The sequence below is a fragment of the Podarcis tiliguerta genome (assembly GCF_965153285.1).
Source record: "Podarcis tiliguerta genome assembly, chromosome: 3".
NCBI classification, from domain to species: domain Eukaryota; kingdom Metazoa; phylum Chordata; class Lepidosauria; order Squamata; family Lacertidae; genus Podarcis; species Podarcis tiliguerta.
Window position 1 is genome coordinate 69,678,917 of NC_139536.1, and position 27,226 is coordinate 69,706,142.

Genomic DNA, 27,226 nt, shown 5'->3' on the forward strand with positions numbered 1-27,226 from the left:
TGGAGGTTAGTACTAACCATAATTTGCCTGATTCAGACATCACAGCAAACTGGTAAGAAGAAATCGGGGAAATAGAAGGGGGAATTGGCATAGAAAACGGAGAGTGCCTATCTGCCACACATTCCTTATCCTCCAAATCATGGTTTGGTGTGTTGTAATGTGATATCTGAACCAGGTCATATGGTACATGACTTTGCTTGCTTACAATACAGTCAACTCTCAACTTATGCAGGGGTTATGTTCCGGGGATAGTGCATGAAGCCAAAACAGCATGTAGTCAAAACACACTATCCCTGCATCTCCGAACACTCTTTCCTGGGCACCCTATGTTACCACTTTGATGTCCCTGGAAGAAAGGTAGAGTATATAAAACGATTGCTTTGTGGGTCATAACTGGCTATGGCAAGAAAGTGCTGTGTCCTTCAATATGAGGGCTCTTTGCTAACAAAATTCTCATATCAATTTTTGGAAGAAAACAACATGGTGTTGGAGCTTGTGGAGAAGGCCCACAAGGCCCTATCCTATGGATGGCAGACTAGTTCCTTGAAAGCCAGTTTGCTCATGGATGGAACTTCTCCCCGCCTCCTCACACAAGTTGCACAGACATAGGGGAGTGTTGGGTATGTTCTATATATTGGAGCTGTATCTTCCTCGCAGCAGACGACAGAACCATGAGACAGGTATAAAATACTCAAGCAAGAGTTTTATTTACCAACCTTACAAACACAAAGCATGTGGGTATTCTCTTTTGCAGGCAAATTCAAACTGCAACTTCTCTTCCTTTTGTATTCATCACCCTAATCAGCCTAGAAAACCACGCCCAGGGCACACAGAAACAGTTCTTAAAGTTACAATCATCTTTTTCTGTTTCTTTGCAGAATGACTCCTTACACTATGCTTCCTTAGTTTAAGCCCAAAAGGCCTAAGTGGCCTAAGAAAAGAATGTGCACCCTAAAACACATAGAAACTTCTGCATTGACCCGGAGTTCTTTGGCAGCTTAGCTGATGACAGGATTTCTCAGAAGTAGGAAATTGGAAAGTGGCAGCTTGAGAGATACAGAACACATTGGGAGGCTTCTTGCTTATGGGATTCAACCTTTTACTTTCTGAAGCATGACTAATGTTCAAAAGAGAATCTTTATCCAATTAGTCACTGTGTTCTATTTTGACAACTGGCTTTGCCTTTTTTCTTTATCTTTTTTGGCAGCATGTGTTTGTGTACTTTGAAATATCTATTCAGGCAGAGCCTAAAGGAAAATTGCTATTTGAGGTAAGTGGCTGAAGAAAAATCAGACCTTGGCATTGGATCTAGTGCATAGTATTTTAAAAAGACTCAACATTCAACTCCAAGGAACTGCAACTCATTCAAATGAAGCATATATGCATGTGTTAATGTAGTTAATGTAAAGTTAATGTAAAAAGTTAATATAAAAATGTTACAGGCACAATTCTGTATTCTGGATCCAATGCCCAAGAGGCTGTAGGGTTCAGTGGAAGCTCTGCTATACCAGCAGATTGTGGGATAAATGGCTACCATTGAAGTACACTGAGAGCTGGACCATAAAGAAGGCTGATAGACAAAGAATTGATGCTTTTGGACAACAGAGGACGAGATGGTTGGACAGTGTTCTCGAAGCTACCAACATGAGTTTGACCAAACTGGGAGGCAGTGGAAGACAGGAGTGCCTGGCGTGCTCTGGTCCATGGGGTCACGAAGAGTCAGACACGAGTAAAAGACTAAACAACAACAATGAAGTAGAACATTTGGCCACTGCAGCTCTGCTGCCAGAAAATATTGGTCACATCCGGGCAGAGTCATGGGTGTCTCAGTGGAACACAGTTGTGCCATTTCCTGGATATTATTATACTCCACTGCTATCGTACAACGTAGCACCAGCCCCATACCTAGTGTAAGGAACTTCTCTCCCATTAGAGTTTAGGATTGCATCTCAAATGTATTAATTATTTCTGAATGTCCAATGTGTTTTTGTGGTATTCTGATCAATTGATTGCTAAAAGCTGAGTGAGTCAAAAAAATGTGGAGGTGTAATGCATAGCAGGGGCAGAGGCAAGTAGCATCCTAGCAGGCATTCATATTCCCATTGCAGACTATAGGTTCAGATATAATTGAGGAGAAGGATATGACTGTACAGTTAATGCTTGCTGTTGCTGAGCATGAACCAAAATGAGCTGGATGGTGGTATAGCTGCTCAAAATGGTTACAATAGGCACAGCCTTATAATGCTGCGCTCCTGAACATTTGTATTCATTTTAAGCCTGGAATGGTTAGTAGATAATCAACAGACTAATCAACTAAAAATATTTTGATATACTGAAAATATCCCCTCATTAGGTGAAAGTAGATTTTATCCCTCCTCCCCCCCCCCCCTATTTTTATACAATAGCATATTGACAAATACCATCTTATAAGAGGCATTCTCCCTCTTTGGAAAATTGTCCAGAGTTGTGGGGGAGGTCTCTACTGACATGACAAAGGGCCTTCTCTGGGACTGAGCTTGTAGAAACTTAACACATGCTTTCTATCTCCATTTTGCAGCTCTATTCTGATATCTGCCCCAGGACATGTAAAAACTTCCAGTATTTGTGTTCAGGGGAGAAAAAGAAGTCTATGTCTGGGCTTCCACTCACTTACCGTGATTCTATCTTTCACCGACTTGTAAAAAATGGCTGGATACAAGGAGGAGGTGGGTATTGAAACCGGTTTATACAATAAAGACACAGTCAACTTTCCTGTCTTACTTGACATGTATAATTGCGTTTGCACTCATCAGAGTGCTTTGAGATGATACTAGTATTGCTACCAATCTTCCCAATCCCGTGGCTCTCCAGGTGTCATTGGGACTACATCCTCCTTCATCCTTAACTATTGGCCATGGGAACTGGGGTGATGGGAGATGTCACAACACCTGGAGGGTAACAAGTTGAGGAAGACTGATTTATGCATTCTCATTACAAGATAAAAGCCTTTCTCTGGCCGCCCCCCTTAGCCCTCTCTCTCAAAGGCTTGCAAACAAATAACTCTGGCAATTTGTAGCAAGTATGAGCAGGGATCCATAAAGGGAGGGCTCCTACCAGTGTGGGCTTCCCCATTCACTTGGACTGAGCCAGTCGCTTTGCAAACCCACTCCTTTGTATGCACAGTTTTGGTCCTTCCACTGAATATAATGGAGCCAGTGTGCATGAGAGGATTTGGGTAAGTGTGAAAAACAACGGCCAGGCATTGATTACCTGTCATGCTGCTATTTCTCATCCAAAAACCCAGCTATTTGACAATATTTTAAGAGAAATTAGGGAATTAAGTGGGAAGAGAAGATAATCATATTGAGGGTGTTGTGCAGATTTCATTGTATGGGAGCCTTTGGGGAAGATAGAACCAGACCTAAAAATGGTGTCAATTCAACACAAACTTGCATGAGTGTAGAGATCTCTGCTAAAAGCAGTCATTAATCATGCTGTTTGCCACTCCTATCAGATAGTGTCATGAAATTATATTTGATAAGGTGACATTTGGAAGTTTCGTGCTATTTTTTTCTGCTTTTCTGCTAATACAGAAAAGGTAATTTCATAACCTTAGTTTTTCTCAATTAATATACAGACATAAGGGGAGGAAGAGGGACTGGAGGCGAGTCAATTTATGGACCTTTTTTTGAAGGTAGGAGCATGTTCTTCAAATGTCCTGGTGACAACAACTAGGAGGCATAATCTATGCTGAATATATTGTCTGAATACAAAATGTACAAGCGTAATAGATTGGGATTCAATTAAGCACAAAATGCATGTTTTTCAAATACCTGCTGGAAATTAGTTAAATTGACTGAGTGGTTTTCTACATGAGGTTTAAAGTGGCTTTTGCTTCCACCAGATGTGTAGTGCAGATGCAAAAACTACATTAACAAGAATGTCAGCTTGCATTACAAGTCCTCACTTTCTCTTCCTCACAATGATCAGATGTTTGTGAGCAGAAGATACTCAAAAGCAGCATAAGGCTCATGTGTAAAAAGGCCTGTTGTATTTTGATCGCTGGCAATTTATCATTTTGGCAACCATATGCCTGAAAAATCCAAACTAGAATGAGTGTGAGGAAATGAATAGCTGCAAATTTAAGTGAACTTGTAGATATGCTGCTGAACAGAGTGAAACTTAATCCTGGAGAAAGTGTTTAGCAAAAGACTGAATAATATTTTTTTATGGTCAATGCAGAAATGCTGCTAAAAGTGGCACATGCATTCTCTGAGGGCATGTTGTGATTTTTCTTGCCCCACCCTACAACACTGGTTACCACTGAGTGTGGAATCAGATAAACTTGCAACATAATAGAATAAGGCTTGGTACGTATTATGGGGATGCGGGAAGAAACCTGAATGGATATTGGTTGGGACAGGTTATGCACACTATGCAGCTCTAACTTTTACACCTAAAAAGTTCAGAACTATTTCAGGTTGTTCAGCTGATAGCTTAGTGCGCACTGGGGCTAATAATAATAATAATAATAATAATAATTTATTATTTGTACCCCACCCATCTGGCTGGGTTTCCCCAGCCACTCTGGGGGGCTTCCAACAAAGATGAAAAATACACTAAAATGTCACATATTAAAAACTTCCCTGAGGTCAGATGTCTTCTGAATGTCAGGTAGTTGTTTATCGCTTTGACATCTGATGGGAGGGCGTTCCACAGGGCGGGCACCACTACCGAGAAGGCCCTCTGCCTGGTTCCCTGTAACTTGGCTTCTCGCAGTGAGGGAACCGCCAGAAGGCCCTCGGAGCTGGACCTCAGTGTCTGGGCAGAACGATGGAGGTGGAGACGCTCCTTCAGATATACTGGACCGAGGCCAAATGGGTGAGGAAGATGGAAAATGGGGGAAATGTGAATGAGTGGAAAGAACACTGCCACCATTTATAAACTGTTTGGAAACAACATTTATAAACTGTTTCCTAGATGAAAGTTTTGCAGTTCTCCATGACAAGAGAGGTGTTCTGGGAATGGCCAACCAAGGACGCCACAGCAATGCATCTCAGTTCTACATCACACTACAGCCAGCACCCTACTTGAATGAGAAATATGTGGCTTTTGGGTATGTTTAAGAGCTCTGCAGTATATCTCAAGAACAGTGTTGGAGTTAAAATATGGAGGAGCCAGTACTGCTTAATTGGCTAGATGCAGTATCTATATTGGTACAGCATGACAGCAGTGACTAGACTTGAAAATAATTGGAATAGCTTCCTAGTACTTACCTAGCTTTCCCCCTCTACTTTAGACAGCTGATCGAGGGATCAGAAGTTCTCCGGGAACTGGAAGCAGTGGAAACATTCAACGAGAGGCCAGTTGTAGAATGTAAAATTGTTAACTGTGGAGTATTTCAGCCATAGCCATGGATGTTAGATATATTTTGTTTTACTGTAATGCATGACAGTGTTGTTTTCTGAACATAGGATTTACTTCTGTTAATTTTTTTGAGGGGGTTAAATATAAAAGCATTTTTTTCACTTTGAAAAAAGAAAAGAAAAACATGTTGTCCATGGCAAATAGTTTCATTGCCAAAACAGCCTTATACTTGAGATTACAGGATCTTGGGAACCTAATGTAATGTATTAATGTGACCACTATGCAGGGAGCTCTCTTAAGTGCACCCAGGGAGCTGCATATGTGCATCAGGACTCCATATAACAGAGAGACTGAGAAACCTTACTAAATGAGTGTGATATAAGGGAGTGTAGAATACTGAAAGATTAAATTGAGATTCTGAAAACAGTGATTTCTACAGACTGCGCTGCCCAGAAAAATTATGCCAGCACACAGCAGCTTAGACTCACCATATCTGAAGGGCACTTCATATCCAAAGGAGGGGGGGGGGCGTGGTAGCACTATCGCTGCTCAGTAACGTATTTAACTCTTGGTGGGTGGATAGCTATCAAGCTATGAGATATGACACTGAGTCAGACCATTGGTCTATTTTGCTAGGTATTGTCTACCTGGGAGGCAGGCTTTTTTTCTCAGCTCAGCAAGCACCGAGGACAAGCCAGGGACCATATCGGGAAACTTTATGGAAAATGTGTTCTCTCCCACTGACATTTTCCCAGTCAAAATTCACCTCCCAAGCTGTTTTCTCTCTGCGTCTTTTCCCTCATAAGGAAGCAAGCAACTGGGCCAGGAAAAATAGCTCAGTGGGAACGGAGCAGGCCTGCCTAATGGCCCTGCTGGTTTTGTACTCATGACTGCAGGTTCCTGTGACTGCTTTTCTTTTAAAATAAAATGCCGGGACAAAATTGTATACTACTCTGCATCCTGCACAGTTTGGCTAAATTTATAATTGATGCTTTAGTTGAGATTACTGCATTGCAGGGGGTTGGACTAGATGACCCTCTGGGCCCCTTACAATTCTACAATTCTAATATACTAATGCATGACTTTTCCACTGGTTGACTGCATTATATAGACAAACATATTTTGCGTGAGATTTGGAAGGCTTCTCCAGCCAGCTCCTTATACTGAGGGGATCCAGGTAGTGTTTACTGTTATGTGTCTGAGCTTCAGATTCCCACACCATCCCTCTTCTCCTCTGGCATTGCAGTGAGGAGGCTGGAAGCTTTTGTTTCTGAAAGTAACTACACTACAGTTTAATCTTAATAACTTCAGTTGATCATTTATTCTATCATGATCTCTATTTGGGACTTATAACAATTATGTATACCCCATCCTGTTTCTTTAAGGCACAAGAAAGTTTAAATACAGTCAGAACATGGTAAGAAAGAGACATCAATTGCGCTCTGTTTCTCATTTGTATTTCACTGACATAATTTTGGGAGCCAGAGTGTCTTAGCTGGCTCATCTACAGACTTTGAAAGAGGTTGAAAAGGCACTGTATTTTTTTACTCCAGTTGACATTTTAAGGGAATTTTTGATGCTAAAGCTATGTAGCTATCAGAAAGATTCATAAAATATTCTCCTAGGAAGTGACAGTGTGTCCTTTTATTCAGTAAATGGCTGTCCCTAAGAAAAATGGTTAAACAGTAATTGGTACTGTCTTTCTTCAGTCAGCTGAAATGAAACAGATGCATACTTAATAAGAGGCTTACTGCATATATTTTTCTGGTGCAAGCTATAATGTTCTTGGCCATTCTCTTTCTTTGGCTGTGCATCCTGTGTTTGTAATGGGGATCCATTTAACAAAGAATGACAAGAATCCTCTCTCATTTTCCAGTGTTTTATCACAACAGTCCTGTGGGTGAAGGCCACATTAAATGCAGCCTTGAAGGAACATGCTTCTTGTCACTTCACATCTCCATGTTGTCTGACAATTTTATTTATCTGGACATTTAGAACCTTCCTTTCTGTGAGAAAATCAAGTAGGTTCATTGCACAAGACCTATTAAGTTATTTCACAATCTGACTTTTCCAGTATGTGACTGAATCCCACCTGAAAATAGTGAGTGTAGAAGCACCCCAAATTTCATACTTGCACCTTTCAGAAGATTAGTAGTAGTGAGCTGTGCACAAGCTGTTTACTTCTCTGCTATTACTGATACTCTCATTGAGGAATGTCAGTATTCCTGGAACACTATTTGCAAGCTGCTCTGTAGGTTAATTTCCACCTAAAAAGAATAATCAGCCAGGAAAGTGGTGCTGTAACTGGAATCGACATTCTTTCTATCACCCTCTTACAATTTTAAGTGCATACACAGCCTTTCTGTACACCGTTGTCCCTGGCCTTGTATCTGGACTGAAGTTTTGCTTCAGTCACACAGAGTTCATTTAAGATGTTTTGCTGCCCTAAGCAGATGAACTGCATGGTCCAATTGGTGTGACCAGGGCTTCTTGGTAATGTCGCACAGGATCCTGGCCGTCATGTGTGGCCACCTGGAGAAGACCAAGCCTTGTGCCTCGATATCCTCTGCATATAAGCATTGCAGTACTGTATTACAAAGCGTGCACTATATGCAACACCAGAGAAGCTGCTTGGTTTCTTAGTCTGCCCAGTCAGCTCTCCTGTTAAAGATTGACTTCAAGTCCTCTGGCAGTCATTATCCCTCATCCTTGGTTGTTAGTCTGTTTTTAACGAGATATTTTACATTGTTGTGACGCGCCCTGGGACCTTGCAGCGGAGGGCAAGTAAGCTAATACAAAAATAATTTTAGGCTCAGGACTTAATGCATTGTCTTCAACGTCTCTGCTTTTAGGTGATATTGTGCAGCTCGCCTGCATTTGGTGGGCAGCGGGGCTTCTGCTCATTCTACTGAGTGGAGTTTAAGCCCTGCCATCACTACTGCCCGTCTGGTTTTTGCGGCTTGCTAAACGCAAAGCGTATTTCTGACGCTGCCCAAGGTCAAGAACTACCAGTTAATAATTTCACATTGAGACTTAATCGCTTTTCTTCTATCACAAAGCTATTTAAGTGATCCCAGCGCCAAAGATCAATATTGATCTTTCAACGACACCCGCGTCTACAAAGCAACCCATGATCTAATTTTCGCACGAATTGAGACATCGAGCGACAAGCGAGCGGACGTCGAAGCAGCCACGCCCGCTCCGTCGGGATCTTTCCACGCCATTCGATGTTTCGGTCACGTGACGAGGAAGCGGCTCTTCCCCTGGAGGGCCGTTCCATTGCAGCAGGCGGGGGGGTGTGCGCTGCTTGAACGGGTTTACGCGTCGACGAGACCATCTCTTATTACGCAGGGAGCTGAGAGAGAGAGAAAGACAGAGCGCGCACGCGTTGGCGCTTGCCTCAATCCACGCGTCAAACGGCTCGCGCGGGCCGCCCAACGGCCGCGTCACGTGACTGCAGACTTCGACCGGCCGGGAAGCGGAGCGGATTGCGCGAGCTGAGGGCTGAGCCGCTTTTCCCGTCGTTGTTTCTTCTTTCCTCGTGGGGCGAATCCCCCTCGCTTACCTCGCCGAGAGACGCCATGAGCTGCTTCAGCCGCCTTCGCTGGGCTGCCCTGGGCTGGGCGCTGCTCCTGCTGGTGGTCGCCTCTTGCTTCACGTCCGCCTTGGCCGCGGCCGAAGAGGAGGAAGGTGAGGAGACGGAGCGGGTGGGTGTGCGGGCGGCGCAGGGCTTCGGGAGCGAAAAGGCTCCTGGCGTCGCGGCGCCGTGAAGCCTTGAAAGCGAAGTGGGGGGGACACAGGGGGCCCGGAGGCTGCGACGCGCTCTGCGCGCCAGGCTCACCTCCGCGCGGAGATAGCCGCCCTGGCCTTGACGGACCGGCGCTGGACGGGGCTCGTAGTGCAGCCCCTCCTCGCAGAAAGGAGCCCCGAGGGCGGAGGGAATGAAGAGAGGGGGGAGGTGGTCTTGTTACGGGTTGCCAAGGGGCGGAGGCGAGGCGGGGGGGGGCAGAGCGGACCTCCGGCACCGACCCCCCTTTACTCTTTTGAAGGCATGCAGGACCCCCCCCCCCGCCAACGTGGAATTCCCCGCTCCCCACGTGGCAAACAGTTGATTTCGGTCCGAAAAAGGCCGAGGGGTTGAAATGGTTAAACATGGCACGCAGCTGCTGAGGGGCGAACATGGCCCCGCCGCGGCTGCAGTTCACTTCAAGCATCGCGGTTCTTCCGCGTCAGGGGCGATTCTAGCCCTAGTTTATTGGGGCAGGGGCGGCTTCTGCGTCCCATTCTCTTCCCTCCGAGAAAGGCATCGGCAGGCAGGAAGAATGCGGGGAGGCAGGATTCGCGGCGTTGGGAAGCTCGGGTCGTGGGAAAGGGTCCGCCCACCGCCAGACCTGAGGCTCAGGAGAGTTGCCTTCTCGTCGCTTGTAAGGGAAACGAAACCGTGGGGTGTGGTGGTGGGGATGAAGGCGGCGGAGGGCCACTGGCAGCTGCCCCGCTCGGTCTGGTTTCGGATTGTGTTGGCTCCGTGTTCGCTGCGCTCCGCCTCCCCTTCTGAAAAGTTTACGAACATTCGAGCCGAGACAATGCAGCAACGTTGCCCTCTCTCTTCGTGTATTTATTTATCCTGCAGTGACGCACGATCTGTATATCAGCTATGAGTTAACGCAAGGGATGAAGTGCAAGGATTTATTGTTCAAAAGCCCTAATTCTTTACAGCGTAGGAGCTATTTTGAGAGAGGTTGCAAGCGTCTAATCGGCAATCTGACCTCTATTTTCAGGGAGATAACACAAGTATTTATTTGTTTTCCTCCTTGCCTTTCTATCATCATGGCTGTTACGATGGCACCATCAACTTTCATGGCACTGGGCAGTATATAAGAGGTTTTGTCTAAATTAACAGGATGAAAGCTATAAACAGAAAAAAGTACTTTGGTTCTTTTATTTTAAAGCTGTGTTCATTTGTTTGTCTTTGCAACTGCACAACTGATGGAGGCAAGTAAGTTGGGAGAAGGCCTTGAGGGAAAAGTTTTCCACCCTCTAAGGATTCCCCTGCTGATGTGTTTTAACAGCTGCTTTTGCCATGAATGTCTGTAGAAGCTGCTATTAGGATGAGTCTAGATTTCTTTTAATCAATTGCATTAAAGGTTTTCAACCTAATATACCATAAAATTCCAAACTAAAGAGAAAAATGAAAAAATGTATCAAACAGAAAGAAACTAAAGACAAAATTAAAGTAAGATAATCTTCATAAAACACAAAATTATAAATATATCTATGTAGCCCTTGGTCACCATTTTATCTTAACCTTCACACACACAGAGAGTTGAATTCTCCCACCTCCCACCTGAGAAAAGCCATTCTGATCTGCCTCATAGAGGCCCTATCCTCTCTGTCAGCTCCCTGTACAGGATGAGTCTAGATTTTTTCTCCCCCAAAATAAATTACCTCACTGGAGTTTTCTAAATTGTTGACATTCATTTCTGCTCACTTATTCACACATTACATAGCATGCAAGCCCATCTTTTAAAACCTATTGAAAACAGTTTGACTAGAATTAACCTGAAGGACATAGAGCTGAGTTGGCTGTTCTGATGCTAGATATCTTGTGCATACTTCTAACAGATAAACCCACATTATTATCTATTAAATTTGTATACTGCCCTTCATCAGAAGGTCATAGGGGGGTTCACAACAGAAAAATACAAAATGAGAACACAAAATACATAATAAAAACAAACCAATAACTCCCTCCCACAAACACATTTCAAATTCTGTAGAATGTTTATCAGTTGGTGGTGCTAGTATCATTCAGCCTGTTTTGATTTAACTAAATGAGAAAATAAAGTGGAAATGGAGGAATGAAATAGTTTTATTTACTAATATCTACTTAGAACTCTTAATTTGGGCATTCAAAGAAGTTATTCCTACGAATTTCATCTTAAACGACCAATTGCTTATTTTGAGTTAGATAACATTTTAGGATACTTCATCTTTGGCGTGTTAGCTTGCAGGTTCACTCTGGAGGCCCTTCTTTGAGGAACATTTCACACATCATTGTTCTTTTGTATAATTAATGCACATAATTAACTCATTTATAAATATGTATTTAATGCAGTATGCTACTAAAGTACAGCTTTTCAAAGGTGTCGCTTCTGATATTATAGTGTATTTTGCACTGTTAATGCTCTCCTCATAAAACAGGAGTGGAAAACTTCAAATAGTTGATTATATGCAGGGCTCTACGAGCTCCTTCCTTGCCCACTAGCAATAGTTTTCAGAAGAGGGGAAAGGTCATACTTTAATTCTCAAAGCAGATATCTCATTGCAGTAGTTTACATATTCCTTGGCAGTGGTGGGGCTTCAATTGGAGTATGAAATTAAAACTAGAATTGTTTCCCGAACATGGCACACAAACTCATTTCAATATATGTGCTTAATGGAATTAAAGCAAAGCTGGCCAAGCCTATTCCTAGGAAATAGGAGGGAAGATTTGTAAGACATAGCTACCAGGGCAGTCAGCATTGACCAGGGCTCCTTCCTGTTCCTACACACAGTGACTGAAACCTATTTGTAGCTATGTGCAAAGGCCTGAAGGCAGTTTGTATTATTATTTCTTTTATGAATTGCTTTCCATAAAAATCTCAAAAGAGGAAAGCAATTTCATGTCTGGTACAAATGCAGAGTGTAGTATTTTAGGCACTGATAAGCTAAAATAATAGGTCTAATACAGCATTCATAACAATCTTTGGAATTTAGGACTTACAGTCACTGTCATTGTGAAAGGTCTATAATATAGCATCTTGGAACTGCTCCATTTGACAAAGGACACTTGCAAGCAAGAGGTAGTGAGGCCAGAAGTAGCCTCCATTTATTGGTGCTGTTGCAGACCACCACCACCAACACATAGGAGCCAAAAAGCTAGCCTTCTGGTTTTCTATAAAGTTAGGTCATCCTCAAATAATTATTCAATAAACGATCATTTTCTATGTCATGCAGCTCTAATTGTGAATCACGTTGCCCTACAGATGTTGCCATCAACCTCCCATCAATCTGACCATTTGCCATGTAAGCTGGGGCTGATGGGGGATAATGTCTGGAGGGTCCCACCCACCCTGACTTACTGCCACATTCAAAATCACTCATGGTTTGTCTCCCTTAGACAAACCATAAGCAGTAAGCCAAGAACAAACATTAGTTACAGTTTGTATTAATGATGGACATTACAGACTTGGTAAGCTAAAATACAGTAAATTAAACAAACAAAAAATGTGGGAAGCATATTGCTAAAAACATTAAGACAAGTAACAAACATTTGTTTACACAAATAAGAAGGAGCCATGGAGGTAGTTGGGCTGTTCAGCAATGAAGAAATGGTAAAGGAAGACAGGAAGTTTACATAAAAACTGAATGAATATTTTGTGTTGTCCACACTGCAAAACTAACTCAACTAGAAGTAACCAGAAATGAATGTCTAGGGCCCTTTCTCCTTGGTTACAGGTGTTAATTTCCTATGTTAATTTTTCATTTGAAAATAAAAAAAAACAATTACTTTATAGTGCTTGCTTTTGTTTATTCACATTTAACACCCTTCTATACCTCAGGGGTGCCATAGAATGTTCATAATTTGTTCATAATGTTCATTTACCTTTTGAAATTGTGATCTATCAACTGTTTATAAAATGCATTCTTCCTTTTTAGCTGGCTGTGAAAAACATACCAACTGTAGTTCCTGCATTAGTAGTACTGACAAATCTGAAATAAATTGCACCTGGATTTTCTGCAACGGTAAATGGAATTATTTTGAATTGTAATACCTAAGAGTAGTTAAGTATGTTTGCTTTTTCTGGCTTAATAGTGGTTGGCACTTATTGAGGTGTGAAACCTGGACTTATCATTTTTGAGCCAAACTGCATGCTAATAAGCCCACCCTCTGTTGACACTGCCACACTCAAGAGGTTGTCTTCAGTTGAGGAAAAAGATGCATATCTGTGTAGTTTGTCCTTTGGGCTGTAAGCTGGGGTTCAGGCTTTTTATTTGGGGAAGGGACATTTTCTGAGCAAGTGACAGGCTCACTATTGGAAGTGGGGCAAAGTACACAGTGGAGTAAAAAACTGCAACCAGAGAAAGCCATTGGTGTTGAAAAAATGAGGTGGGGGAAAGTAGGAGGGTTTGAGGCTGAAATATCAGGGAGTTGAGGAGGCACAGGGCTGCTGGGTCTTGAAACATGAACCTGGCAGCTGCTGTTTGTTTAAAGTTGCATGGAAGGTTTTGTCAATTGGGGCTTTTACTACTGCTGCCCCACAGAACCTTATAACCCTAAGGCATGGGTCGGCAAACTAAGGGCCGGATCCAGCCCAATTGCCTACTGGATCCGGCTCGCAGACGGTCTGGGAATCGGCGTGGGGATTCTGATTGTTCGGGCTGCGCCATTTCCCCCCCCCCCACACACACCGCGGCGGCACCTCCTCCCTCCCTCCTCCTGGTCTCCTGCCTAGAGGAAGGGGGCTGGGCTTTGTTGAGCCGCAGTTGGCTGAGCGCCATTTTAAGCAGCTCCTCTCAGGAGCCAGCCCTTTCGCGCCACTCATTGTCTCTCCGCTGCTGCCAGCTTCTGCTGCTTGCAGGGCGCAGGTAAGCGGCCACCAGCGCTCGTCTGGTGCTGTGGAGAAGGGAGGGGAGAGTCGGGGGATTCCCCCCCCCCCATAAAATATAGTCCAGCCCCCCACAAGGTCTGAGGGACGGTGGACCGGCTCCCTGTGAAAAAAGTTTGCTGACCCCTGCCCTAAGGGGTCAATGAGGACCAAGAAGCAGGAGCATGATAAATTTCTTTTGAATTTTACATACTGACCAGCTCATTTCTCAGCTTCTGGTTTTTCTTTGGTGTGTGCGTGTACTCTGCTTGGTGAAATACAGTCAAACCTCAGTTCCTAAACGGCTCTGTTTGTGAATGTTTTGGCTCCCGAATGCCGAAAACCTGGAAGTAAATACTCTGGTTTTCGAACATTTTTCGGAAACTGAACGTCCAACGCGGCTTCCACTTGAGTGCAGGAAGCTATTGCAACCAATCAGAAGCTGTGTCTCTGTTGTCAAACGTTTCAGAAGCTGAACAGGCTTCCGGAACAGATTACGTTTGACAACTGAGGTTTGACTAGTAGGTCCACCTCTCACCGGCCTGTGAAAATCTAAGGTCTTGAAACGTTTGGTTACTTATAGGCCCTGTTATATATATGCATGGGGTTGTGTGTAAGTAAACAGGGTTTCCAAGTTTTCCAAGTAGCAGCGCACTAACTTTACACCGTAGCTCACGAAAATAAGTTCCACTGTGTATACAGACATGTGTATTTTACCTACATGTGTATTTTTAGTGAAACCAATGCCCTTATGTATAGAATTTTTGACCAGGCGCAGACTTGTATTGTGGAGCTTTTCAGAGGTTAAGGGACAAACATAAAGAAGAATCTTTGTGACACTTCTTAATTTTCCAGAGTTCTGGAACTCTCAGTATATTGGTTGGTGAACTGCTCTGTGCTAAAATAACACCTCTGCTAAACCAAGGAGTAGATGATACCTAGGAGTAGATAATACCTAAATGGCAATGTCACAAGCACCACAAGTGAAGCTAATTTAGCAGCTGTATAACTTTTCTAGGACAATGAAGATAAATGTTTCTAATGGAAACTTGTAGCCAAAATATTGCATTGAATGTTTCACTCTTGGAAAACTAAACTGAGAATTCTTCCTCAATCTTCTTTTTCTGTAAGGTTCTTTGTCCTACTGTACAAATGCAACGGAAAGTGATAACTGTACGTCTACTTTTAGAAATGAAACTTGTTCAGGTAAATATTTACTACTACACTTGTGATGTAAAACCAATTCGTTGTTTAGGATCCATGCAGTTGGGAATGTTAAAGTCTCCAAAGCTGGGGTTGCCAGTGCAGTGAATAATTGCATCACTTTAGGTATAGGCTTGGTGCTTTGTTTGTTTTTTAGGATGGGCTGTATCTGAGGGATGTTAATTTGCTAGTGAAACATCTATTTTTAAAATATTTGCCCCACCATAGTAGGATGCCACGTGTAGGTAGAGCAGCTGTTTTTAAGACCAGTGGGCACACTTTAAATATTCAGAGAATGCTGTGGTTGACAAGGTACAGTCATTGTTTCTTCCCAGCGTCCCGCTTCATGTTTACCAGGGGAAGTCAGTGATGTTCTGCTGGTCCTGATCATGGAGATACAGTAGTTCAAGACACAAAACCCTTTCTCCCCTCGATGCCATTCATAAACCAAAGCCTAGGTTGTAGTAAGGCCCATTATACACAAAGAGACTTAATTGTGAAGTAGACATGTATATTATTGTACTGTTAGTGTGAATTCTTAATGAGTGCCTGGCTATCAAAAGATACGCCTTAAAACATTTGCAACATGGGAAGGTAATTGTTTAACATCCACCTGCATATATAAAAAAATTGTCCAGTAGCACCTTAGAGACCAACTAAGTTTGTTCTTGGTATAAGCTTTCTAAGGTGCTACTGGACAATATAGAAAAGTAGACAGACAGACTGTGTCAGACCAACACGGCTACCTACCTGAATCCACCTGCATGTGATTGTGCAGTAGTATGTGCAGAAAATAATTTATGGGTGGGTACCTAATCTCAGAAGAATTCACCAGAGTAAAGATGTAAACTGAAGGGCGAAAGTCAATGTTTGGGGCCAGTTACAATTGTAATTGTATGATCTGTTCTCCATCACAGCCTCAGATGTATCTTGGGAGCAGAGGTGGCTATTGATAATATTAGTACCTCTTATAGCATAATCCACATCTCCTTGGAATTAAGAGCTATTGAATTCAATGGAGCTTATTCACATGTAAATGGGGTTAAGATTGTATCCTCAGTGTTTAAATATTCTGTTTTTTGCTTCATACTTTTGTGTTTTTTTTAGCTCCTCCTAAGCCTACCACAGTTGCACCTACCACAGCCAACACTTCTACCCCAGGTAACAAACTTTTGTGCATTAATAAGTAAACAAGTATAAAGGCTTCACCTGTAATAAGGGTTCCAGGATTACTCTGTGAAAATCAGAAATGAGAGCTCATGTTTTTATCCAGTTTCTTGAAATGGCTTAATCACTATAAAGGACAGGCAAGTAGTAGTAGTAGTAGTAGTAGTAGTAGATTATTTATACTCTGCCCATCTCTTTCCCCAGCCACTCTGGGCATCTTCCAACACAATATTAATATACAGTAATGCATCAAACATTTAAAACGTCCTTGAACAGGGCTGCCTTTAGATGTCGTCTAAAAGTCTGGTAGTTGTTGTTCTCTTTGACATTTGGTGGGAGGGCGGGTGCCACCACCAAGAAGACCCTCTGCCTGGTTCCCTGTAACTTGGCTTCTCACAGTGAGGGAACCGCCTGAAGGCCCTCGGCGCTGGACCTCAGTGTCTGGGTAGAACGATGGGGGTGGAGATGCTCCTTCAGATACCAGTACTATGAGTTGCAGGCCAGAATACTGATAATTTCCTGTCCTTTGCTGAATTGTCTTTGATCACTAAGGTAGATGATACAATTTATTGATGGGAGAAAAACCTGTCTTGAGAATTCATGTTAGTGAAGAGCATGTAGTAGAATTAGCCAAGAAAAAATTTGAATGCACAGGGGAGTGACTACATTCATACTTCCATGTTTCTTTCATTCTCTTCTGGAATGTCAAGAATCGACATTATTGTATATATGGCAGGAGGTTCCTGGGATCTGTGCTTAAATGATTTCTACTTGTCTGGTTTTGTTAATTCTCCACTTTGTTGGGGACTTAGCTTCTTACATAACCTCATTAATGTTTTCCCTAATGTGTTTAATTTTTGATTCTTGAATTATATTGTATAGATTTCAGATAATCTCATAATTTGAAAAACAAAAACATTGCCTTCAAAATGGAGGAAATGACTTTTTAAAACTACTACCAATTTTTCTATCCATGCATAAATATTTTTCATTTATAATTATTACTGTGAAATGCATCTAACAGTGCCTTTGTTCTGCAATCATTTGCTCAATTTGTAAGATTAAAATAGTTATTTAAAGCTGGTTCCAAGATGTGGTATTTTCTTTGAAACAGGTCCTACACATAACGCAACTGCACCAGCCAAACCTACTTCTGCCAGACCTACTGCTTCTAATAGTACAATAGTTACACCTGCTGCTAGCAACACAACTTCTACACCAGGTAATATTTGATTTATAGCAAGATTAAAATCAGTCATGTCACAGAGACATTAGCATCTCTCTCGCATGCACATACATATAGCTCTCAATCATGTGCACTCAAAGCATACTTGTGCATGACTGCAGACCCCTCCGTTGGTGAAGGAAGTGCCTCTTGTTTAAAAATAATAATCAAAAATATTATTATTATTGGTGGGGGGGATCCAAGTGGTAGGAATCCAAGACATTAGGGCCACCAACCTGGTCTCGGTGGTGATCCATGCATTAAAGAGTAGCTTTCTAAATTTGCACAGCCTATCACTAGTAACTCTACTTCTTTCATTTGACAGGCTCAGCTTCTCCCCAACCAACTTCCAAACCATCTCCACACAAATCCACCTTTGATGCTGCCAGTTTCATTGGTGGTATCGTCCTAGTGCTGGGACTGCAAGCAGTAATATTCTTTCTCTACAAATTTTGCAAGTCCAAAGAACAAAACTATCATACCCTCTAGAATACGTTGCTTTTAAGTGGACTTTACAAGGTCAACATTTGTGGTTAGCTGCACCAAAATATCTTTATTCCTTATAGAAGACAGCAATTCAAAATACTCTTATTCTTCAAGACTTTTTTTAAAAAAGAAAATGTTTCTGCAACATGCCTGGAAGAAGGTTGTATGAATCATGTTTTGCTCTGCAAGAATACTTGCAATATTGTGCATGAATCCTCATTGGCTGTCTGAAATTTCTTTAGTGGCTGCTGCTGTGAAACCGTTTCTTTTATCTGACATGCCAAATGTAGACTTTAATAGTAACTGTATTCATTGGCAGCAGTGTTCTTGATATATAACTTTATGATTGCAATTGATAAGTTAGCCTTAAATGCAGTGCCCCCTACATTATTATTATTATAATTATTATTATTAAAATGTGAATTCCTGGTGACTTGGCATAAAACACTATGTGTGTGAAAACTGGCTTTTTATAGTGTACTGCTAGGAGATTGGGGCAAATTTCTAGAACTATGTTTTTTTCCTTAAGGATTATGGAAGCCCATATTTTTCTATACTTGGTGTCAGAAGGATAATTGTTTTCTAATGTAAGCGTAAGCAGCCATAGGAAGAATGATAGTCAAAGAATGCTAGTTCCTTGGTGCATAAGGAAGAAAGACCAGTGCCTTAATGAGTAGGCTGCAAACTGAAACGTTTGTGCCATTTTATTTGTTTGAGGTACAGTGAATGTCATTCCACTTGCAGCAATTTCATTCTAGTAGACACATGAACTTGGGCATTATTTATATATACTTGTCTTTATATAAGTTTTTGTGAAGACAGATGTGGAAAGAAAACAGTGTAAGCAATCTTCATATACTGTTCCTAAAGCCATGTGTCTCTAGCCTTCAAAACACTTGCCTTGGAAAGTTCTATTGACATGCTTTACATTTCAGAGCAGTAGTTTCAGTAGACACATTTTGTGATTGCAAACCTACCATTAATTCTGTATGGATTTGAGAGAATATTTGCTGTTATATCAATGCAGTTTCCTTCCTTAAGTTTCATAAAACACAGATAGTCATGGTGGAAGTAGGCAGCCCGAGCACTTGGAGCTATGTAAGTTTTTGATAATTGTCAAAATAGACTGCTAATCCTTGTTTTGCAGGTTATATGGCAAGCATAGTTTAAATGCTAGAAATGCAACATTAAGTGATGCTTTTGGATTAGCTCTATTGCTTGCTTGATTTTAAGCTGCTGATAAGTCTGGGTTTATGGCTTATTGCTAAATTTTACTGCATTTTAATTGCTCAACTTCTCTAGCCCTTGTAGCTAATAGTATTCACTTCAATAATGTTGCATAGAAAGTTTATTCATAATAATACTTAGCAAACAGTACTGTAACTTTCAGGCAACTGCACTCCTAAAAGACAATCAGCTCAGGTGTATGAAATGGTAAATTGATCAGCCAATTTTCAGCAAGCAACACATCTGTAGTAGGTGGTATTTAATGGCCTTAAGCTGTATAGTCCATTGTTTAACATAATTCCCCATCTCTTTTAGCTTCATAAATTTAGATAAAATCTCTGAATATATTCTAAACCTTAAGCATAAATAAATGCACTTCTAAACGGTGACAGTTTAAAAAAAGCCTCTTTGCACTCTAAAGCTGTAATAAGCTTATGCTTAGTGGTGAGACTTAGAAATTATTTCTAGTTAGTGTTGCTTCCTTACTGGCTCTTGAATGGCTACGTCTTGTAAACTTGTAGCAGAAGATTTCAAGACTAACAGTGCAACTTGCAGTTCCAGAATTGAAATTTGAGCCAATTTTATTACTGAGCCAAGAGTAAGTGCTGTTTAAAACACCACTAAATAGTCATGTATTCTGTGCTGATGTTAACATTATGAATCTTTCAAGTGCCTTAAATTTTATTACTGTCAGCTACATGTCTGTTGAAGGAATGTGGGGAGAGGAATTTTAGTCAGTAGTCTTGCCCCATTGCCAGCAATTGTTCTTTTCCAATGACTTTAGGAAATTCAGGTCTCACTGCTACTCTTCAGGAAGTCTGCATTTTCTACTTGGTTGGGGTATAGGTGTGTACCAGGTCTTTAAGACATTTCTAATATCTTCATGCAGTGGCATATTTGATTTTCTAGACCCAAGCTTTATCACTAACTTACCAAACCTTGGCTAAGACTGTGAGGGTGAGCCCTCTTACCTTCTATAGCTAGATCAGTGACAGTTGTTGTTTTTCTGGTAGTGACATTAACCTGACTACGTACAAATTAGGTAAACTAATAGATTTTCACAGCTTCTGTCTGCTTTTTGGAGTATATACATAGGGTTTTGGTTTTTTTTAACCACTCCTGTCTGTGAAATAGATTTTTAAGGCAGTGAATTGTGACTTCCAAGCTCTTAATACAGATTTTCCCTAAAATTTAACACCTGCAAGTATGTTGCATCTAGAATGGAATGTTATAGACATTACTGTACTGCATATGTGTGTTGTCTTCATTGGAAGAAAATGCAAACTACTTAATCACAAAACCAAAATAAATCATTTATTAAACTGTTTCTGTTCGTCTGCCTATCTTTTTCTCCTCCCCAAAAAATCCAGCTAGTTCTGGGCCATAAAAAGCAATGTGTGTTCTACATGGCCTCTCCATTTGCCAAAGTAAATTTCAAGTGGTGAGGATTGTTGGGTGATCCAGCAGATCTCTCATTTAAAGCTCTTTGTCAAAGACAAAAATAAAATGGAAAGTATACAGATGTAGCTTGTCATACTATGAAATAATTTTATAAAAACACAAATCAGCTACATAATTGCTTTGCAGAATTTGGTCAAAGTCATGCAAATGCACCATGGCCAGCCAAATAAGCTTGTTGCCATAAACACATATTGTGATAGTGCATTCCTTATATATTTGTTTGAATAAAGGCTTTCAGTTGCCTGTCCTGAATCTGCTGCTAGCTTCATCCAGTTAATAACCTCACATCATCAGATTTTTGGCACTAGAGAATCTGGTGGGAAAGTGGCTTATTAAAAGTTATGGATAACTATAAGCAAATTAAAACATCCCATTTTTGAGCATGACCAGAGTTCTCAAGCAAGACTGCTTTGTACTTTATCGTGGAATCAAACCAACAAGTAACTCTTCAAAGAAGCAGTAGAAGCTTATTTTTCAGATGTCTTCTGTCCACAAAACTGCACAGGTGACATAGAAGAGTTTTCTGTAAGAGCTGGCAAGAGAACATCTATCACGCTATTTCTCCACCCACAAGGTACCTTTAAATATAAATAAAAAAACTGTTGTAATTCTCATCTGTTTCACCTTGAATAGTCAAAATTTCATTAATTTTTTTTTGGGGGGGGAGGGTAGATTGCTTCTCTTAACTGCTATGGGCCAAAAGTTTATTGTACAGGAGGAATTCCCTGAGAAGCATGAATGAAGAGTTAATCTAATATCACTATTTTATAAAGCAAGTCCTCAGTATAGCTTGCTTAACATGTCTACAACCCAGTTGTCACTGTCTTGCATTAGAGATTCATACTAACATTGCTCCCCAAATACTTCACTACTCACCGTTTTGGGCCTCTGAATCTTTTCTGGTTTTATATTGCTGCTACCAACAGAGTCAGCAACCAAAAGCTGCTGCCTGAAATCCTTGGTTAACGTGAATGTTGAAATGCCTGTATTCTGGCTCCATGAAGCAGAGCCTGGAACATAATGTTAAATAATGTCATTTACGTGCTGCCTTTGTGGAACTGTTCTAGAACTTGCTTTTGTGTGCAAACACTGCTGACACTGTATTCCTTGATAATACATGCTGTTGGCACTATTGTTTTGTAAAGGAGAGATTTCCATTTTTCTACAATATTCTCACAGTCAATGGTTAACAGTTAAAATGTGAATGATCTTTGATGCGATCCCAATAAATGGTCTGATAACAATCACGGTGTATCTAGTAGTAGTGTTTATTAGCAATAGGCTTCTGTGTATCAATTTTTAAAGAAACCATTTTCAAATTAGGACATGGTATACTATCTTAGGGCAATGGGAGCTCATTTCTTTTGTGAAAAGCTGCTACATGGAAGCTTGATGAGCCTCAGGATCAGAGCGATGGGAAATGGAAAGTTTTCTCTCCACCACTGTGCACACCACCCCAAAGACTCTGAAGCTGCTATTTGCATTTCAAGGATTTCTTCCATTTGTCCTGAATGGGTGTCTCCCTTTAAATGCAAAGACTTCTGAGAAACAATTCATGTTGCAGGACTTCCACAGTGGAAGAGGGCGTCAAACTCCCAGAGACTCATGGCTGCTATTTCGAAACCGGAAAAGTACACATATTACATCGTTAACTTTATGTCTAGGTTGACACTGAAAAGGACTAGCTTAAGGAAATGTGGACTTAAGGTGAGTTGAGAGAGAGGCTTTCTAAGAAATGACGTTGGGGGGAGGGAGGTATTTTTGTTTGCATTATTATATTGTGAACTGCCCTGGGAACTTTGGATGAAATTTACAAAAAGAAGTAGAAGAAAGCATCGTAAAACAGCTGATGCTAGTAGTATGATTCCTTTTTACCTGAAAGTGAGCGATTTATACTGCTGGCACTGTGTGAAGTATTAGCAGACTTTCTTCTTACAGCTGTGAAAGCCAAGGACATGAGTTAGATAATCTGTGAGAAGAATCCATACAAAGCACAAAGTTTTAAAAGTTAACGATGTCTGTTAGAGTATTTTTATAATGTCTGTTGCTTTCCTTTACCCAAAATGAAACATGTACAAGTTAATTTAAACTGCCCTTGCTAGCTCCACTTGGCAACCCTCTTCCCTTTACACCTTGCTTGTCCTCTCACAGCTTGATCCAAGCCCCATCACCTTTTAAATAGGGTGGGGAGACACTTCAGAGAGCAGTTTTCTAAAGCACTTCCCTCCATTAAACAGTTGGCTTTGGCTACCTACTTTATGTTTTTATGTATATAGTATGGCATCTCAAGACAAGCACCAACACCACTATGAGGTGAAAGTTAAGGCAATACAGCCAGTTTTTCTGCCTTTTCTATGCCCATGGTGGCCCACCACTGAGACCACACCCCCCCCACACACTTCCAAACAATACAGTCATGCTGAAACATCATTTGGGTGTCAGACCACATTCTCTGTGGTCTCTGAAACAGTGGCAACACTCCACAATTTTATTATATATTAAGAGAAGACACCTTTGAAACAATTAAAGGTAGAAGACATGGCCAATACACTATGTCTCAGTTGTGTGCCTGTTCAAAAAGTATTCATTTAATGCTATTGCTTAAGGTTTAGAGGTGGAGAGCAGTAATCTGATCAGCTTTCAAATTCAGTTTAGCATCTTTTAAATAGATTAACAAATTGGATCTACTTGGAGCTTTGGCTCAGTTATCAAACACAATGTAATATGACAGCTGGGGTGGTTAAGTGAATAGTCAAACTGGCTGAGGAATTTATCCCATCCTTATGTGCTCATACCACCATCCACATTTATTGCAATCTTGCAATAATATACTGACAGGACAACAAGTAGCTGCTTCATTGCTACAAACCTGCCAAAGAACTTGGTACTGCTGCCTCCCATACAGGCTTGACACTAACACTAAGCAGCTTAGCTTAATGAGAAACTCCTAGCTCAAAGCGGCTGTTAGCTGAAGTGTGAGACAGGATCTAGGACCTCTGCCCTCATTGGGTTGTATCCAGACGTGCGCAAGTGAAAGTGCACTCCCTAACTTGCTGAGGGGAGGGGGCATGTGATCTGCATGCAGAAGATCCCCCCGTTAGGTATTTCTTTAAAAGAAGCAGCCAGGTAATATGAAGGGCCCTCTGCCTAAGATTGTGGAGAGCTGCTGTAAGACAAAGTAGACAATACTGGGCTTTACGGAGCTTCATAGGTCACCCAGGTGTGCACGCACCCTGAAAAATCTCCCTGCACAAGCTGCCTCAGCCTGAATTTGGGCTGTTTCCAACTCCTACTGCACTTCCCAGGCCTTTCCTGCCCCCCAGGAGAGACTTTATAGGAGTTGCAAGGCCACACTGGGCGCATGTATTTCTTCTCATGCAAATCTGGCAAGAGCATAGTGTAGGCACCTGCTTCCCCCGCCACAGCCTGGGATGATAACAGAGTCTGTACTCAGAAGTCTCTGTCTGTGCTGATCTATTCCTGGTATATAAGAGAGGGCATGGTGACCTAACTAAGTCCAAGGTCTGCATCTTTGGTTCACATTTAATAACCTATTAACCAGCACATTTACTGTTAACTGTTTAACAACCAAAGTAAAGTATAATACATTTTCAAAATACAGCAGGGCATGAAATAAACAATCTATGGAACACCAATATTCTTGCAACCAGCTATCATCCAACCTACATTCATCCATACCTGCAGAGGAATTTCTCTGGGATGTTGCAACTTCTGAGTCATACAGCTGATGCTGCAGCTCTTTTATCCTCTGGAAAGCATCCAGTTTTAAACTGCGTTCCTGGGACAGCTGACTTCTTACCTAAAAAGATACTAAATTTTTCTAAGTGAACATTACAGTTCCAAATCTATCTTTGTTGTCCGTTTATGAAAATGAAATACATAAGAGAAGGAAGGAATTGGAAGTTGCAAATTTTGAATGAACCTGCATGATTATATCAGATGCTGCTTGGTTAAGCAATATTTATGAAACTTTGGGTATTAATTGTGGGATGAGCGCTGATCATGCATACAGGTTTTTCACCCAGTCTGCACAACATCATTGGTGTCTAGTTGTCTGTCTGCATTTTTCCACCATTAAACCTTGATTTACCCTTTTGGGATGGGGGCGGGATGGTTTGGTGTGGATAAGTATAAAAATCGCCCACTGTCAATGACCTGTTTGCAATATTAAGCCCCCATCTTGGAACATATAACCACAGGCACATGAGCTACTGAAAGTATGTATTTATAAACTTACCTGTTGGATTTCTTTTTTAACCTTTTCCCCCTGAAGCTGCCTTATCTTGGATGATCTTTCGGTTTCTTCTGTTAGACACTGCAATCTCAGTTCTCTCTCTCCAAGGCCTTCCAACATTTTTTCCAAGTTTGCTGTCTTAATTAGATCTAGTTGCTGCTTTCTGTGAGCTTCTTGGTTCATCCTGTGTTCTACTTCCTGTAGCATGTGTCCCTTTGCATAAAATACCAATGAGATTTGTAAAACACAGGAGGAGAACACATGGGTGATATCCAATGCTATCATACTCAGAGTAGACCCATTGATTTCAGTAGATCTATTCAAGTATGACTTACTTGGATATCATTCTTGGCATTTAGAAGGCAGGTGAAGACCATTTTATTTCAAATAATATTTATTGGCAGTGAAGTTGTTCTTATTCTGCAGAATTTCTGGTTTAAAACAGTGTCCAATGGAGGAAAGATATAAACCAGAAATTCTGCAGAATAAGAACTACAATGTGTGTTATGATGACATTATTTAATCTGTGTTGTAAATTGCTTTGGAAGATTCACTATTGAGCAGTTTGGATGTTGTAATAAGCTAAGCCAATACAACAAAATTTAAATGCCTGGGCAAATACAGACACATTAACACTTGCACCAATCTGACTTCTTTTGGAAGGGTCTAAGTGAGGGTTTCGCCATCAAAAAACCCTCTCTCCTTCACTGTTAGATATTAATTACTATAAAACTTGTGTTAACTGTATTGAGGGGTGGAAGTATGCGGAGACGCTTTGCATCTTCACATTTCAGATCCTTGTATTTTCATTTTCAGTTGAATAATGATCTTGAACAGTTTTGCTGAGAAGAGGCAAAATGTAATATATTCATTCTGTCTTTGCTGTCAGCAGTAATGATTCAAGAAACAACACATCTGGCAAGTAGTCTGATTCTCAGTATGTAAGATGGTTCCCCAATTTCACAAGGAGCTACAAGGAGCTGCTATGCAAATCCTCTCTAAGTCACTGCTATTCACTTATAGGGTTTTAATTTCTAAATTACATCCATCTCTGGAATCTTAAATTGGTGTGGGCAGACACATCACATAGTGCACATTTCACCTCCTTCATAAGTAATATTACAAAGGTTCAGTGCCTCCCCCCCACTCTCTGCCAAGCAGTAGCAAGATTCCAGGAGTTCCAGGCACTCACCCAGGATCATGATTCCATTGGGGGTCAGACACAGTGAAGGCAGTAGCATTTTAAGATATATGGTTTCTTTTACACCTATATACACCTAAAGTCTTCCATGGAGGGAGTGCAGAACATTACACCCCAAGACTATCTCTCATTGCCCATCTCATAGCTTCAGCACTGAAGTCAATGCGAGTGAGAGAAAGTAATTTGATTTGCTGTATAGACAGTTTGGTTACATACCTGTTTGTCTAGCTGTTGCTTCAGCCTTTTATTCTCAGTCTGAGACTCTGCCAAAGCTTTCCTTGCAGCCCGCAGCTGCTGCTGAAATATAATCGCTTCTTGTTCTGCCATCAGCTTGGATTTCAGATACTCTTTTTTGTTTTGAATGGCCTCCTGTGAATGCAAAGGGTTCAGTAGGATGTGAAGCAGAGAATCAAGCAATAAACCCTACCCCAAAAACAAACAAACAAACACCCTACACTTAGGAAGAAGTGTTATGCAAAATATTTAAGTATTTGAGCTTGTGCCCTTTAACATGTAGAAAAACAAACCCCACTTCTTTAAATTTCATGGTGTTTTTGCAATACAGTAGAATTTGTTTGAGCAGTTGCAATCTTTCTGATGGGTATTGTAAAATAACCATATACAGTGCCAGGTTGGCGTAAGTAATCCCCACCACATTCTTTGTGGGAAAGGGTTGATGCATACAGTCATTTGCAGGTGGCAAGAAATATTTCACAGACATGCATTGAAGTGGCATCTTACAACTACAGCACTTGTCAAGCTTCTGATTTTGCATTATGTGGCTACAATCAGGCTCAACACCAGATGGCATGGTTATTTTTGGAAACTTTTGCAGTGGTATGATAAATCAAGATCTCTGAAGTGAGACAATCATGTGAGCGCATCACACATCAAAGGAGAAGAATGAAAGCCAGAGCTGCTGATCTCCTAACTCTTCTATTACAGTTAAACTGGCAGAGAAAAGCAGGCGGACTTTCTGAGTTCTTCTTCACACATTCATCATACCTCCATACATACCGTAACTGACA

General features: G+C 41.3%; 2 protein-coding genes across 11 annotated transcripts in view; one reads left to right on the top strand and one right to left on the bottom strand.

Annotated features, from left to right (window-relative positions):
- The first annotated feature begins 8,175 nt into the window (after positions 1-8,175).
- On the top strand, positions 8,176-20,608 carry CD164 (CD164 molecule). The gene is made up of 6 exons (XM_083433610.1): positions 8,176-9,036; positions 13,045-13,131; positions 15,105-15,179; positions 16,284-16,337; positions 17,458-17,565; positions 17,894-20,608. The coding sequence occupies exons 1-6, from the start codon at positions 8,928-8,930 to the stop codon at positions 18,055-18,057; spliced, it is 597 nt and encodes a 198-aa protein (XP_083289736.1). The 5' UTR covers positions 8,176-8,927; the 3' UTR covers positions 18,058-20,608.
- The window catches only part of LOC310674324 (uncharacterized protein), a 57,391-nt gene continuing 50,734 nt past the window's right edge, over positions 20,570-27,226 (bottom strand). For 9 of the 10 annotated variants that reach the window (XM_083433397.1, XM_083433396.1, XM_083433394.1 and 6 more), the window contains 6 exons: positions 26,415-26,567; positions 25,001-25,210; positions 24,442-24,562; positions 22,618-22,680; positions 21,619-21,752; positions 20,570-21,320 (listed from right to left, as the gene is read on the bottom strand). In XM_083433397.1, coding sequence (XP_083289523.1) covers positions 21,210-21,320; positions 21,619-21,752; positions 22,618-22,680; positions 24,442-24,562; positions 25,001-25,210; positions 26,415-26,567 — 792 coding nt within the window. In that variant the 3' untranslated portion in view covers positions 20,570-21,209. The remainder of the gene's footprint in view (positions 21,321-21,618; positions 21,753-22,617; positions 22,681-24,441; positions 24,563-25,000; positions 25,211-26,414; positions 26,568-27,226) is intronic. The other variant, XM_083433398.1, reaches the window with a different exon arrangement.